Source organism: Theobroma cacao, chromosome 9 (genome assembly GCF_053813885.1).
Source record: "Theobroma cacao isolate CCN51 chromosome 9, ASM5381388v1, whole genome shotgun sequence".
In the NCBI taxonomy this organism is placed as follows: domain Eukaryota; kingdom Viridiplantae; phylum Streptophyta; class Magnoliopsida; order Malvales; family Malvaceae; genus Theobroma; species Theobroma cacao.
Window position 1 is genome coordinate 47,632,657 of NC_142647.1, and position 15,970 is coordinate 47,648,626.

Below are 15,970 nucleotides of genomic sequence, written 5' to 3' on the forward strand. Positions count from 1 at the left end.
GCATGGATGTCGGTTTTGCCACTTTATCAACTTGTTACATTTTGCTTTACATTTATGTTATTTATACATACTAATATGTTAAGCAGTAGTGACTTTGGTCTTTATTGAGTTGGAAAACCAACTCAACTTTTAGTGATTGAAAATAAATAAAAAGAAAATTAAAGAATCACATGAAAATAAAGGATAATTTTTTCTGTTCAAATCAGAATTGAACCTTCTTTCATAGTTATTGTACGCTTGGTAATTTCATTGGAGGTAAAAATTGTAAAATAGTGGAGCTACTACATAGTACCGGGCTTCGGTCGCCTAATGAGTTATCCTGCTGCAGTGAAATATTTCCCTATAATGGTAGTATTTGGTCCGATCATTTAGATAAAATTGACGATTTGGGCAGTAGTGTTTTGACGGGCTTTTTTCGAAAAGCAATTCTGCATTTGAGGAAGACCTGTTACATGCAATCAACGTGTGATTTTCAAGGGGCTGGCTAATGACTTGGCTTTTCGAATGTTGGCCGAAGATGTGGCTGTGGGTCAGAGAATTAAGGACCTGCTCAAGTCTTTGCCTGTCATGTAAAGTATAGAGAATTAAGGACGACCTGATTCTTCAGCGACGAGTTTCCCTGGAAGAAGTTGTGATTTCTTGAATTCAGTGAGGGAAAAATGAAGCCATCAAATCCTTGTGAAGCGACGATGGGTAGATGGATAGAAAGCGTGCCGTTTAATAGATGAATGACATCTGTGCAGCTTTTCTCACTTAGGTCGCGATTTGCTTTTACAATGTTGAGATCTGGAAGAAAACTTATAGTGCTATATTTTACAAATGATTGGAATTAAATGAATTTCACTTTATCCCCTTCTTCATTATTCAATTATATTTGCTCTAATGCGTATTGTTTTTTCATGAATTAATAATATTAAACTAATGAGTATTCGAAATGCATAAATATGAAATTGGAATTTCCAATGTTGTCACACATTTTATTACTTATTAATCCGATAATTTCAGCCTATTTTCATTTTCCCCAAACGGAAATTATCGTCCAAAAGATTATTTTTAATTTCATTTTATTTCTTTGTTTCACTCAGAGTCGAAATTTGTCTGCAATCTGCATGCTTTTATTATTACTAAATAATGCATTTGTAGGAACAAAAATTAACAAAAAAAAAAAAAAAGAAACGACTCGATGTTAGGGTAACGTGCAAGTGCCAGCTGTTTTTTTAACCCTAGACGGCACCTTCCACCGACTTTTCAGCAAGCTAGACAATGGAGTCCAGCTGTCTCTTAGCAATTTTGAATTTTGAAATTTTTTTACCACTCCCCCGCCCCACTAACTTTTCAGCCGTTGCCTTGTCCTTGCACCCGTTGGAAAACCTGCGGCAGTCTCGTCTCGTAAGCTGAAAACCATTAATTCAAAAAATTGCTACTGTTAATAAAAAAATAATTTAAAATAAACGCTGGCTCTCGCCTTGAATATAAAATCTTCCCTAATAAGCCTCCTCAGTCCCCACTTTCACTTCCTAGATCTGTTTTTCCCTCTCCCAATTTTCTTGAATTTTCCTTCCTATTTTCCCTCTTCTCCAAAACCAAAAAAAGAGCAAAAATGCGTGAAATCCTTCATATTCAAGGAGGGCAATGCGGCAACCAAATCGGAGCCAAGTTCTGGGAAGTTGTGTGTACAGAGCACGGCATAGATCCAACCGGACGTTACCAGGGAGACTTGGATCTACAGCTTGAGAGGATCAATGTCTACTACAATGAAGCCAGTTGTGGCAGGTTCGTCCCTCGTGCCGTTCTTATGGACCTTGAACCTGGAACCATGGACAGCATCAGATCTGGTCCTGTTGGCCAGATTTTCAGACCGGACAACTTCGTCTTTGGTCAGTCCGGGGCTGGTAACAACTGGGCTAAAGGTCATTACACTGAGGGTGCTGAGTTGATCGATTCTGTGCTTGACGTTGTCAGAAAAGAGGCCGAAAATTGCGATTGTCTTCAAGGTAAGTTTGCTGAGTAACTTCACAAACGGATCTGAGGAACCTTGTTTAAGTTCTGCTTGTATAATAGTTAGTGTGGTATTCATTGACTCTTTTTGTTTCCCCTTTTTTCTAGGGTTTCAGGTTTGTCATTCATTGGGAGGAGGAACTGGATCTGGAATGGGAACACTTCTGATTTCGAAGATAAGGGAGGAATACCCAGATAGGATGATGTTGACTTTCTCCGTTTTCCCATCTCCTAAGGTCTCTGATACAGTCGTGGAGCCTTACAATGCTACTTTGTCTGTTCACCAGTTGGTTGAAAATGCTGATGAGTGTATGGTTCTTGACAATGAAGCCTTGTATGACATTTGTTTCCGGACGCTTAAGCTCACTACTCCCAGCTGTAAGTTTTCCCCTGATTTATTGTTTATACTATCAATGGATACATTGTTTTGTATTGCATTGTTGACTAAAGTTGATGTACTAGTACTTATGAGGTAACTATCATTTCAGCATCTTTGAAATGAAGGGGGAAGTGATACCATTTTAGTTTTATGGAAAGAAGCCCTTGTGGTTTTGTGTAATTTGGAGATAAAATTGTGGACTGTCATGTTATATCAAAATGTAATCATAACTGTTATCTTCAGAAAAGGCTTAAAATAAAATTAGTAAGAGCTAAGGTTTGTTCTTTGGCCGGGGGATTTTTCAAATGTCTTTCATCTCCGTAAATCTGTTTGATTTTTGACAGTTGTTGATCTAATTATTTTTTGGTTGAACAGTTGGTGATCTAAATCACTTGATCTCTGCAACAATGTCTGGAGTTACATGCTGCTTACGATTCCCTGGTCAGCTGAACTCTGATCTTAGGAAACTTGCTGTGAATCTTATCCCATTTCCTCGCCTTCACTTTTTCATGGTGGGTTTTGCTCCTCTCACCTCAAGAGGATCCCAACAGTACCGAGCTCTAACAGTTCCTGAGCTCACTCAACAAATGTGGGATGCAAAGAACATGATGTGTGCAGCTGATCCACGACATGGCCGTTACTTGACTGCGTCAGCTATGTTCCGTGGTAAAATGAGCACCAAGGAAGTGGACGAGCAGATGTTGAATGTTCAGAACAAGAATTCCTCCTACTTTGTTGAGTGGATCCCCAACAATGTGAAGTCAACAGTTTGTGACATCCCGCCCACTGGCCTCAAGATGGCATCAACATTCATTGGCAATTCAACATCCATTCAGGAGATGTTTAGGCGAGTGAGTGAGCAGTTCACAGCTATGTTTAGGAGGAAGGCCTTCTTGCATTGGTACACAGGAGAAGGTATGGATGAGATGGAGTTTACTGAGGCAGAGAGCAACATGAATGATCTGGTCTCCGAGTATCAGCAGTACCAAGATGCAACAGCTGATGAGGACGAGTTTGAGGAAGAGGAACCAGAATATGAGGACTAAAATCTTATTTATCTGTCGCCATTTTGGCTTATTCAAAACCTCAACTTCCAGTTGCTGGTTCATTTGGAATGTGAAAGAATTTAGTCATTATGCTCTGTAACTGTTTTTGCATTGATGAAGTTTCAATTTCGTTGAGAACTTTGTAGTAGCATTTCCTGAGTTCTTCAATTACTTGCTTGCTGTGCTCTTTCAGCAAAGCGTGCAGAAGAAAAACTATGTACCCTTTCTTCTTAAGTTTCTAAATAAACTGTTTTGTTGCAATTGTTCTTTCTTGAATTGATATCACAGTTGCACCCACCTTCCTTGTTCTTCGAACCAGAAAAATCTCGTCTTTCATGATTGCATCACTACAAAGACAAAAGGCATTCATTCCAGCCACAGTTCTCTTAAAAAATCAACATTGTGAAAATAGATGGTACTATCTATATTTATTTACTCTTGATTTCCCTTTTTCAATCTTAAAACTATGTCAAGTTACTGAAGAAAATCTATTAATAGTTCTTAGTATTTGTTAGCTATTTTTTCGCAAAGTTTAAAAAATAAAATGAAACATCAACCCTAATACGGCACCGTTTTAATCCATTCTCCTCTCGTTCATCTTTTTTTAATTTTTTAATACTCGTAAAGAACACTCCTTGGCCCTTGCTTCTTTCTTGATCCCGTTTCCCACCGCAGTTTCCTTGTTATTTCAGAGCAGAGAAACAAAAGCCAAACCAAAAATGGCGACGACACTCGCAAACAGAGCTGCTACGAATCAAACCATTGGGCTATCGAGACTCGTGTCCAACTTCTTCAGAAACCTCTCCATTGCCAGTTCTACTCAAAACCCTCGCGCCTCCTCCTCCTCTTCAGCTACCAAAAAACCCAAGCGGAAAAAGAAGAAGAACCTGTTTGAGGTAGCTCAGTTCTTACCCAACTGGGGACTTGGTTACCACATGGCCAAAACTCATTGGACTGATGTTTCTTATCAGATCACTAAGATCAATCTTTACAAGGTCCTCTTCTTCTCCCTCTCTCTCTACTTCAAAATAGAAAAAAAAAAAAAAGGAACTTTACGGATTGGGTTCTTAATGTTTTTCTTTTGGGTTCATTTATATTGAAAAAATGATTTTGAAATTATGGGTTTTTTGTGTTTACTCAGAAATGTGAAGAGTTGATGGAGTTAAATGGCTGTATTTGGTCTTATGAGCAAAATCTATTGATTTTTAATCTTTGATTTTTTTATAATTTATTGAAAAAAAATTTGGGGATTTAGTTAATTATGCTATTTTTGACATTGTTCGTTCAGTTCTTAGGGTTTAGGGTTTTAGGATTTACAAGGTTTGAATTTGTTTACAGGATGGAAGGCATGGCAAGGCATGGGGAGTTGTTCACAAATACGGTTAGTAACTAATTCGCCATAATTATTACAATTGAGAGGGGGGAAGGTATAATTTCCTATTTTTCAATATGGAGTTGGGGTTTGATATTTGTTCAAGTTTCAGGGTTAGAGCGTTTTGTATGTTCTGCTCATTGTTGTCTATTAATGTTGGTGATATTTGTCATTTTGATGAGATGATTGTTGGTATTTTCTTGGCTAGTCTTGTGCTCAATGTATCCTTGAATAAAGTTGTGTATGAGCTTCTGATTTGCTTTATTTTGCTATTTCTTGTTGGTGTTTGATAAAATTTATTTCATTTGATACTCCTGATCCCTGGTGGGAAATGCTGATTTTTGCTGTGAGTTGTGAGCAGCCAATAATAGAAACAAAAATGCATAGTGCACACAGATTTGCTAGGTGAAGAGAGAGGCAGAGAAGTGAGCTAAATTAAGTTAAACACATAAAGAATGACTTCAGAGGGATCTTTTATAGGTTTTCGGAAACAAAGGTGCATATGTGTACTAGAAGGTAAAAAAACAAGAAGTTATTGAAACTTAAACTTTATGTCAAATATTGGCTAAGATCAGAAGAAGTCAATTATATGGTTCCCTTTTGGTTTAGACTAATGGTTGTTATTGTGAGGCAATCTTAATATCAATGTAGAGGGTGGCAATTTCACCAGATCTCACCAGGCTGGGAATTGGAAGAAGGGATGTTGGTCCAGAAACAGCAACAGGGTATTATAGTTTGTCTTGAAAACAGTTCAGCAAAGACTAGATGTCTTAGTCTTTTGCGAATTATATGGCCTATATAGAAGTTTGCTTAAGTCTCTCTGTTAGTATCAAAGGTCCAAGTGCTCTGATAGCTTGCTTCTTGTTTAGGGTTAAAAATGTGTACCAATATTATTTTTGGAAATGTGCATAAGGAGATTGAATGGGCTTAAGTACTGCTTAGGGTACATTTGATTCTGATAGATCATATGCAATCTCCTAGACCCATGGTAGAAGAAACTGGTAATTCCTGAATTGATTTACCTATTGTGGTGATAACTCAGGAAGAATAGATGTTATTTCTCCATTCATTTAAGGTTGGGAAGCAATAAAAACTGCTAAGCTCACTTTCACCATCTGATTAGATATCTCTTTGCAATTACCTGTTTATGCAATGATTGAGTTGATGTTAATGATGCCTAATACAGGCATGCCAGCTGCAGATGCTCCCACGAAAGTAAGTGGAGTTCACAAGCGCTGTTGGAGATACCTTCCACATTTGTCAAAACCAGAAAAAATGACTCCACACTTGAAGAAACCAACAGAAAATGCCCCAAAGCCTGAAGCCCAAGTAGCTTGATGCATTGCCTCAAATTCTGGATGCTAGTAACCTGCTATTGTATTGTCATTGGCTGATTCTTTTGCACTCTGTAGGCAGAGTTATCTTCAGATATGGTAATGCTTTAAAATTCATTTCAAGATGCATGTGAACTTTCATATGCTATCAACTTTGTGCTTTGGAGCTGCTCAATTTTTACTGGCTCAAATGGGAAATCTGTAGTCAGAACTAAAAGTTTTGTGAAAGAGTTAATTTCATTTAAACGTTTTCTTTTGTTTGGAGTGGCATTTTGGTTAGTTGTATCTCTGATGCTTCTGCATATCTTTCATTTGGTTTTGACGACCATTGACAAACTAAGCCGTGAACTGTCCAGTGGATGAGTTAGAACAGCCAATGACAGTTTCCATTTGATTCCTCTTAGCTTAGTTGTTACTTCAAAGTATCTGTACATATGGAATGCGAGCTATGGGATTGTTGGGCAATTACAGTGAATGATGCTTCTGCTCGTAAGAGCTGCATATTTATCTTAGCGGTTTATGACAATGTTACGCGGGAAAATTTTAGGCTTTATGTTGTTTTAATTCACTATAATTTACATGAACAGCTCAATTTATCAATCTTTTGCTTTACAAGTACAAGGGAAGGTTGATTTCATTACCAAGACTCTGAGAAGCAACTTAACTGAATCACAAAGTCACACCTAACAAAGCACTTAATGATCCTGAATGTTTTAGATTAAGAGGGAGATGCTCTAAGTGCCACCTATGAACAGACTGGAAAGGCAAAACCTGCTATTACAATTGGCATAGTTCATCTGATCATGGACAGGCAGCTCTAGTTTGCAAATCTGATAGAGCTAGTTGATCCTTAAGCAAGAGAATGAAAGGACAGCTTCAATACCTATTAAGATGCGGACATGTTAAGCACATAATAGTTTGAACAGAAATGTCAAAGACAATAATGGAGATCTATTAATTTCATTCGCTCTCTTCTGAATCACTATCTTGGGAATCAATCTTCATGGCCTTCACAGCATTGCTTGCCTTAAAATCTTCAACAGCCTTGTCAAAACCGCTCCTTACATGCCTGCACATCAGCATCAGATCCTGACATGCATCTTTGAATACCTCTCTGGCCGGATCACCTGCAAAATTCCCATTGAAAAACAAAAATTTCACAACAGGAAAAAGAAAAAAAAAAACACAGAAGGAAGAGTTCCATACATGCACAACTACATGGAAGATCAGTCATCAGAGAAACAGAACAATGTACGAAAGATGTCAATTGAGGAAAGAAAACCCAAAATTCTGAAGGGGCTTGAAGGCAATGTCCATGAATTATAGTATTCCAAAAATCAGTTGATAGCCAACTAACTGCTGAGGACTTGGATGTTTACAAAGAACCACAAACTGAACCCAACCCAACAGTATGGCTCCATAAATATATTGATATCCAGAAATCATAAGGCAGGCAAAATGAATCAAATAACTCAACTAAAAACCTTGGGAAGACAACTTGCTTGATGACAAAAGAAGAAACCAGAATCCAAAACCCGCACTTCCATAAAAGTTAATCATGAAAAGAGAGCTAGTATTGAGTTACCAGTTGTCTGAACTCTAATATTAACTCGAGCATTCGAAGGATGAGGAATACTGTACCCACAGAATGTTACCCTTGGGCTGCAAAATCAAAATTTACATTATAATCACCCAAATCCTTCAGAAAAGAAAACCCAACATTAAACTCAAGCGATGATAATTCTGACAAGGGAAAAAAAAGAAAAAAACAGAGGTGATCGAACTGACTCTTGATTCAAAGTGAATCTAACAGCATTAGCTAAAGTATGATCCTCTTCCGTTAAGGAAAACGTTGCAGCACTATTATCAGTGAAGGACCCGTGTTCCATACTTTCTTTCAACCCACTTTCAAAATCCCTAAATGACCCTGATTTTATCTATCCAAAGCTGCAAAGGAAGAAGGAAAATAATAACAAAATCAAATAAAACTACAAGAATTTTCACCCCAATTATCGTGGCAAAAAAGGTGAAGCAGAAAATATAGCTTACCTGAGTATTTTGCGTGCAAAAACCCTACAGCGTAACAAGGGTTTTTCCGCTGAAAGGAAGATACAGAACCGAGGAAAGAAGCGGTTCCCAAATTACAAATTTAGCCCTCGACTTAAACTGGCTGATCACTTTTGTGTTACGTGGCGTGTTACTCTTGAGTTGTTAAGACTTATTTCCCGTACATCATATCTACACCGTAGACTTACCTCTTAAACCCTAATTCGAATAAAACGAACCTAGTACAAAGTTTCTTCTTCCATATCCTTGTTTTCTGCTAATCCTAAACTCTAACAAGAACTGAGCTGTTCTCCTATCAGAGCAAAACTGTAAAGTAAAGGTTTTATAAAACCCTTTCTTCTAATGTTGATTTGGCTGTTTTCCCGTGATATTTCTGATTAGTTTTTTTTTTATGGATCTTGTTTGTTTCTCAGGGGTCTAATGGCTGCCAACACCCCAGCTGGAATAGACAAAGAGCAGGTTTCTTCTTCTTTTTCTTATTTTATGAACATTTGCTTTGGTTCAATTAATTCTCAGGGGTTCAAGAAGACTTGATCTTTGCCGCTGATTAATTCGGTTTTTTTGTTGTTGAGTTTGTAGTGTTGAAATAATCTTGAGTCTTTTAGTCTCTATGGATTCAGGTTTTTGTTATGAACTAATTGGAAATGGTTTTAGATTATTTGGGTTTTGGGTTTAGTTAAAAGATTTTGATTTTGTTTATCTTCTTCCACCCACCCCCCAACTCTTGCAATGCGGGCGATTTGACGTTCATGTTTTGAATACTGTGCAGGCCTTTGGCATGGCGGAAACGGAGATGGAATATAGGGTAGAACTGTTTAACAGGTAAGGGAAATTGACAAACTTTAATGAATGTGTTTAGTAGATACATCTATAAGTTAACAAGGAATGTTTGTTGAAAAGATTGCTATCAGAAACACGTCTACATTATGTTTGGCCTCTTAAACTTCCTGTATACTCGATTTATCTGCCGACAACTGAAAATTTCAGAGTTCAGAATTTGAAACTGGACCCATGTGGCCCGGCATGGTTCTTCATTATTGATAGTTTGCACTTGTTGTAAGTTCATATTGCTAATACTCAAGTTCCTGAATTCAGCTTGTTTTTATGGTTTTCGTCCAGGCTTGCACAAACATGTTTCAACAAATGTGTTGACAAAAGGTATGAGAAGTCCTGACACCCCCTTTTTGGTTACCATGAACCTATTAAGAGATTTACACACGTTATTATAATTATTTTTTTATTCCTAAGGAAATGGTGTCAATGCTAATATCTTTCTGCTTTAGGTACAAGGAGTCTGAGCTAAACATGGGTGAAAATAGTTGCATTGATCGCTGTGTTTCAAAGTATTGGCAGGTAGGCTTAAGCTCAATTAAAATATTTTTAAATGTGTTTTATTAGAGTTGGAAGCATGTCTTATACTAGCTTTATATGACTGCTTCCTCTGGTTTTAAATTAAGTTATATACGGTATGTAGGGATAGTGTTAAGCTTTAACCTTCCGAATGATGCGCTGTATAAGGCTACAAGCTCTATACTGTATTGTATTGTTGGCCTAATATGCTTTGCAAAAAGCTCTATCATGAAGCCTTTTTTGTTTGGATCAAACTATTCTTGATTCAGATACCTATTGATGAGTTTTTCCTTAGATGTATTCCTTCGTTCTTAGTTGAAGGCTGAGATTTGATTCTTATGAGTGCAACCTTTCTTATTTTCTAGGTGAATGGGATGATTGGCCAGATGCTCAGTGCTGGTGGTCGGCCTCCAATGTAAAACACCAGCATCCTCCATCCTAAGTTATGTTTTTCATGTAAGGCATGGTCTGGGGAAAGGTGGAGATTGTATTACAACATATATTTGTAATGACTTTCCAAATTACATTTTTTTTCGACACAGTATCTGTGGGCAGTTTTTAATTCATTGCAATATAATAAAGATTTTGGTTCTAAATCTTAAGTTCCATATGACTTATGCACAATGCTTATAGAATTTTACTATATGAACTGCTTTGTTGGGCACCTCATTGGTCAGGATCGGGAAGGAGACTTAATTAATCTACTTTCATCAACTTTAAATTAATTGAGGTTAATTATTAAGAATTAAAGCCTTATCCATTTAGAATTAACTTTTAAACTTATATCGTACCATGAAAAATTTTCTACTGCTTAGGAACTTCATGAACCCACTCAATTGGCAAGTTGTTATAACCCAAGCACCACCCATGATACCACCTTTGCTGATAATAAAACATAAAAAACTCCCTTAATAATGAAATTAATCTAAATTAAATTGCACTAATCACTGATCAAATCAGTAGGAAGATCTGCTTGATGTCAAACTCAAAAATGAAAAGTTCATTCTTCTTATCATCATAAAATATTGTGTCCAGAATGAGAAGACAAAACATACACCATAACCAGGATATAATCGTTACAATTACTCTGTGGTGCTGAGGAAACATAAATGCCAAAGAGGGAAATAAGACAGGAAGATACAGGGGATAATTAAGTGAAAAGAAAAAAAGGACCTATACACTTTCAGTTTCTATGTTTTTTCGCTTCCAAGTTTGTACCGTCTTTGAGGGTTTCCTGCGCATCATTGTCCATCCCAAGGCTAAATAGAGCAGCAGCTTGGAGATAGAATGCAGTAGGCCAATCTGGAGAGACTACCTGGGCTTGCATAGCATCTCCAAGGGCTTCTTGTGCCATCTCATTCATCAAGTAGCACAAGCAGCGTCTTGCAAACACGGTTGGTGAAACCATCGTCCCACCATCAATGAACTACACACAAGGCAAAATATTAAACCATTAAAGATATTAAAGGTTTAAATCTTTAATCTGTAGGTACTCAAGTTTTTTGATTGCTGGGTATCAAATGGTTCTGCAAATTGCCAAATTGTATACAAGAGACTTACATGAGTGTAACATTCAATAGCTGTTCCAAAGTCTTTTGCTCGGAAAGCAGTATCTCCGCGTTTTTTCGAATTCAGAGTCTCCTGTATCTGATCTGTCCACATTTGGAAAGAAAGCTACAAGGCAGAACAAGTTCAACACCACTTAGCATGAAGCAATTTTATGAGAGGATTCATGTCAAAAGTTTGCTTAGATGATTTTGATAATGCTAAGAAAGTAATCATAGCAGTTCTTTTCTTCTAGTGTTTTGAAGGAAGAAGCTGTAAGCAATAAAGACAATTAGAAACATAATATTTATGAAGTTCATGTCTTTTTGACTCATGAGTATTTGGAAATTGCACCAATAAGGCCATCAGCTACTTTTTGCTCTACTACAGAGCATAACTTAAAGCCTTCTTTTGATTCTTTTTTCTTTATGAATCAGATTTGAAACAACATAAAAGGTCTAAACTGCTGACCTCATTTGCAATCCCCTCATCATCTTTGTATCCACTCTTCTCCAATATTTCATGTATTGCAGTAAGATCCATTCGTGAGCATGCTTCACCCAGAGGTGTCAATAACATTGTTTGCTTTGAGGATGCAGTTCCATGAGGAATGCCCATCAAAACATGTGATGGAACCTGTTAAATAATACAAGTAAAATAGGTGATATAGACTTTCTCAGGGAAAAAATGTAATTCAATTAATTATATACTTAAGAATAACAGAATAATGAAACTTAGTTCAGCACTCAATGTCTCAGAACTTTGAAGAGAAGTTACACTTCTTTATCCCTATCATAAAGCTTCAAGCTAGTAATGAGTAAATGCCATACAAAATTACAAAGGAGGATCTTATCTGCCACAGCAACTTTATTGTTGGCAAATTCAAATAGAGATCACTTGCAGTTAGAGGGCAAACCTTGGTTTCTATTTGAAGGTATTAGTATTAAAGCCTGGAATTTCTAAAATAAAAACTGGAGATAAAGAAAGAAGATAAGATAGTAGGGAATAATGTAAGCATACCTCAGTTTCTTTCTGAAGTGGAGTAAGCGCAGTTACAAGAGACTTCACATTTGGCCTCTCACGAGGTTCATACTGCAAACAGCGTGAAGCTAACCGCACTAGTTCAGTTCCATCATCGTTTGAAAAATGACCCTCCAGACATGAGTCCATTAGCATCAGGAAGTTTTTTCCACGTATTAGGTCTAGTGCCTGCATGATGATAACGATCCAACATTAAAGCATTTATATTATCTCAGACAAACATTGTAAGATGCAGTTTAAATATCCAAAATTTGAATGATTTCTTAAGTTGCTCTGAGAAAAGATACCAGACAAGTCTTCCACCTTAATGAAGATTAAGGCAAGAAAAGAAAACTTACATGGCTTGGTGGTATATGCTTGCCACTGAGAAGATCAAGCAATAGAGTGCCAAAACTGTAAACCACACTCTCTGGTATAACCCTTCCTGCCATGTTAAGTTGTCTAAATTAGCTCAGCTAAAGAGACAGCAACACATGTTGCATGAGAACCTAACATACCCAAAGCTAAATTCACATACCGTTTCCCAGAATATACATATGCATACATAAATAATATAGACAGACAGCCTCTGTACAAGAGTTCTGTAAACTTTATCTGTTAGCATGGGATACCTGTCCTTAGGTACTCTGGAGGGGTAAAAGCCAAGTTTGTACTATAACTTTTTCCATCTCTGCTATTCTTCATAAGGCCAAAGCTAGAGAGTCTGGGATTACCATCCTGTCAAGGAGTAACCCACTGTAAGAAATAAATAAATACAAATTTTAAAATGAACATTTTCAGTGAGGTACTAGGTTCAAATAAGGGTGCAAAGGATTAAATTACCTGATCAAACAAGATTCTATAAGCATTAAGGTCATGGTATAACGCCCTCCCTCTACTGCTGCAATATTCAAGCGCTTGAGCTAGATATAGCGCCACTCTCAGCCTCATTGCCCACTTCATATGCTGATTCTCCCCTATACCATTTCAACACAATACCAAACAACTAAAATTATTAAGATATCCATTATCAGCACTTTAATTCTACCATATACTATAGAAATGAAGATTCTATATAACTACTTCAACTAATTACCTATTTCCCAGAGTGTAAACAAATCAAACTATGTCACATTAAGAGATCGGAAAACAAAATTTAAAAGATTGAGTGAAAAATACAGTGAAAAAGATGCTTAGATAGAGTCTCATTAGGCATAAACTCAGCAACTAACAATCTGTCATCCCCTTCACAGCAACAACCAATCAAATTTGCTAGCCGCTCGCTTCTTAACTGTCCAACGGCTCTTGCTTCCTCCTAGAATAACCAACCAACAAGAAAAAAAAAAAGTCAATAATCACAAATCAACCAAAAGAAAAACATGAAAATAAATGGCAGTAAATTGGAAAAATAAATATATATACAAGGAACTGTCGAGGATCAGGCCAAGCCGATCTATTGAAGCGTTTAACGGCGACCCAACGATCCTCGTCGAGCTTCCCTCGGTAAACTACATTGGGAGCTTTCTCTCCATGCTCCGATACAATGTTATCCGTACAGAATCCCTGCGTGGCAGCTTTTAATTGGTCCAAGCTGTACTCGCAGAATCCAGGTAACGCTTCCTTCCCATTCTCTGATATAACAAACCAAAGAAAGATTTAAGATTTCTAAATTTTTTTTTAAACAAAGAAAAAAAAAAGAGAGAAAATGAGTATAAGACTTTCTCGAGAAAGTGATGGAAACAACTTTAGCTAACTAACCGAGATCGGAGGAGTCGTTGAGGTTTGACTTGAGATTTGACGGCCACCAGCAGAGTGATAGTTTGGAGCAACGAGCTCCCATTGGCTTAAACCTCGAATTTCAACTTAACTCACCCAAAAAAAAAGAAAAGAAAGAAAGAAAGAAGAAAAGTTCCTTTTTTTACTTTTCTTTTGCCTTGAGCTTTGTTGGAGACGGAATTTGAGGAGTGAAAGAGAGCAAGAGAAAAAATGCTACCACTGGTACTAAAAAGAGGAGGGTGGAGTGTTTGGGAAGCGAGAAAGTAAGAGAAAACTTTAAAACAAAAATAAAAAGCTTTTAACTTTTTGGATCCAAGATTTCTCCTTCTCCTTCTCCTCCTTCTCTCTCACATTTTCTTTTCACCACCTCATCATTCTCTCGTTTCCGTTTTTTTTTTTCATTTTTCTGTTTATATTTTTATATTTTCCTTGTTCTTTTCAAAGTCAAAATTTTTCCGCTTAAACTAAACCCACTCTTCACTTCATCACGTGGACTCACGATCCAATGAAATTGGACAACAGGGAGAAATAGAGTAGTAAGGGGCGAGTCAAAGCCACAGAAGAAAAACATTTATATGTATTAGGATGAGGTTTTGTAATAATGGGATGAGATTAGTGTTTAAGAAAGTGATGTCCTTGTCATAAAATCCAACCTAGAATTGGGAAATGGGGAAAATGAAAGACCTTTGATAAGTCATGGGATTTGATAATTATAGGTACTATTAATCAAAATAATTTTTAACTTTCGAAAAAAATTAAATAATTTTGAAAAGCGGGGCTGGAGGGGAGAAGAAGGTGGTATGACCTTAGGGTCACAATTGGCGTGAATAATTGTTTGGATTAAAAGCTGGAAATTCCTTGGCCTTTTCTATGATGTTGATGTTAAACATGGGATATGGTTTCTTGGTCCCCTCATCATTGATGGGTGTTTTCTGGATTTTAATTTTCTAATATTTAATTTATGAATTTCCTTGTGCAAAATTGGGCCTTTGATTTGCAGCAAGAGTGAAATGAGTTTTTGGCCATGGTTGGGGCCAATTAGATGAGTACATATCTTTGACTCCTTCCCAATAAAAAGGGGTCTGAAATTTGGGTGCTTTTTCCCTTTCTTGGTTATGATATTAAGATAGAATTAAACATCAAATTGCACCCAACAAGGGTGGAGTGAAATGAGGTGAAGGAACCTCCCATCCAGCTTTGCCTAAATTCTGCAGCAGTAATGTCTTTTAATGAGCAAACAATACAACCCTTTTTTTTTATAACAAATAGTACTACTATACAGCATTGATTAATCATAAGTCTTTTGCCATGTCAATCCTGGCACGAAAGATTCCAACAGAAGAAAGTTCTGATTGATATAAAATAAAGGGGGTGATATGAAATTGAGGTAAAGAAGAATCATGGAGGTCTCTACTCTAGGTAGCATGACATGCTTGAAATGATGAGGAAAATTTAAAACAATTCAACCTTAAAGTAGTCAGCTTATTGTTCTTGAATCTTGACCAACTTTTTCCAGCCTAATTTGACAGAGAAAAACCCAAAAAAACACTGTGGTCTCCTACCCCAAAGAAGAAGAAAATTTATAGGGAAGGAAAAAAGCCCACATGGGAAAGCAAGTGTGGCTTAGCAGTGGGTACAGCCCATATTTTTTATATTGGTTTTTCTGCTAAAATTTCAGCACTGACACAGAAGATCCTCTCCAGGATCTGCTTGGCAACTTGCCAACAGTACTTAACAGGGAGGTTCTTGGAGTTGGGAAGGGAAGCATGAGAGCTGAGATCAGTCCCTTTTTAACCTTGACAAATCTTAAAACCTGATTTTTTTTTGAAGAAAGAAAACCATGTTTGTTCAAGGACCACTTTGGAATATAATGAATGCTATAACATGTTCAACAGGAAATATGTCCTCCTCCTATCCATTTATGTGCTTTAATTGGAGATATTTTCTCATTCATTATTTACGAGGTAGGTTCAAACATCAGTAATGAACAGAAGCCCCTAAGATCCAAATTGGAAATGGAGAAAAGATAGGAACAAAAAAAGCATACTTTGTCCTGCAAATATAAGGTCTTTAGGTCTTAATT

General features: G+C 36.9%; 5 protein-coding genes across 8 annotated transcripts; 3 read left to right on the plus strand and 2 right to left on the minus strand.

The window, feature by feature from the left end:
• The first annotated feature begins 1,468 nt into the window (after positions 1-1,468).
• On the plus strand, positions 1,469-3,684 carry TUB7 (tubulin beta-7 chain). Its single transcript, XM_007016177.3, has 3 exons — positions 1,469-1,994; positions 2,107-2,376; positions 2,753-3,684. Exons 1-3 carry the CDS (start codon positions 1,601-1,603, stop codon positions 3,421-3,423), a joined length of 1,335 nt encoding a protein of 444 aa, XP_007016239.1. The 5' UTR covers positions 1,469-1,600; the 3' UTR covers positions 3,424-3,684.
• Positions 3,685-4,052: 368 nt separating this feature from the next.
• On the plus strand, positions 4,053-6,375 carry LOC18590571 (uncharacterized). The gene is made up of 3 exons (XM_007016178.3): positions 4,053-4,418; positions 4,762-4,804; positions 5,982-6,375. Exons 1-3 carry the CDS (start codon positions 4,143-4,145, stop codon positions 6,131-6,133), a joined length of 471 nt encoding a protein of 156 aa, XP_007016240.3. The 5' UTR covers positions 4,053-4,142; the 3' UTR covers positions 6,134-6,375.
• Positions 6,376-6,745: 370 nt separating this feature from the next.
• On the minus strand, positions 6,746-8,307 carry RPC14 (RNApolymerase 14 kDa subunit). The gene is made up of 4 exons (XM_007016180.3): positions 8,179-8,307; positions 7,918-8,076; positions 7,715-7,791; positions 6,746-7,256 (listed from the first exon to the last, which is right to left on the minus strand). The coding sequence occupies exons 2-4, from the start codon at positions 8,016-8,018 to the stop codon at positions 7,090-7,092; spliced, it is 345 nt and encodes a 114-aa protein (XP_007016242.2). The 5' UTR covers positions 8,019-8,076; positions 8,179-8,307; the 3' UTR covers positions 6,746-7,089.
• A 49-nt stretch (positions 8,308-8,356) lies between these two features.
• On the plus strand, positions 8,357-10,142 carry TIM10 (Tim10/DDP family zinc finger protein). 4 transcript variants are annotated; one of them, XM_088810000.1, is made up of 6 exons: positions 8,357-8,509; positions 8,610-8,655; positions 8,966-9,018; positions 9,292-9,354; positions 9,480-9,549; positions 9,912-10,142. In XM_088810000.1, the coding sequence occupies exons 2-6, from the start codon at positions 8,617-8,619 to the stop codon at positions 9,963-9,965; spliced, it is 279 nt and encodes a 92-aa protein (XP_088666126.1). In that variant the 5' UTR covers positions 8,357-8,509; positions 8,610-8,616; the 3' UTR covers positions 9,966-10,142. The 4 variants fall into 4 exon arrangements, with proteins under 4 accessions (XP_088666126.1, XP_007016246.1, XP_088666127.1 ...); XM_007016184.3 differs by having other exon boundaries at positions 8,363-8,509; positions 9,316-9,354; XM_088810001.1 differs by having other exon boundaries at positions 8,381-8,515.
• A 383-nt stretch (positions 10,143-10,525) lies between these two features.
• Positions 10,526-14,274, minus strand: LOC18590574 (serine/threonine-protein kinase BSK5). Its single transcript, XM_018127215.2, has 10 exons — positions 13,870-14,274; positions 13,534-13,742; positions 13,291-13,426; positions 12,955-13,088; positions 12,744-12,849; positions 12,471-12,556; positions 12,112-12,300; positions 11,563-11,727; positions 11,107-11,220; positions 10,526-10,972 (listed from the first exon to the last, which is right to left on the minus strand). Exons 1-10 carry the CDS (start codon positions 13,949-13,951, stop codon positions 10,730-10,732), a joined length of 1,464 nt encoding a protein of 487 aa, XP_017982704.2. The 5' UTR covers positions 13,952-14,274; the 3' UTR covers positions 10,526-10,729.
• Between the last annotated feature and the right edge of the window lie 1,696 nt (positions 14,275-15,970).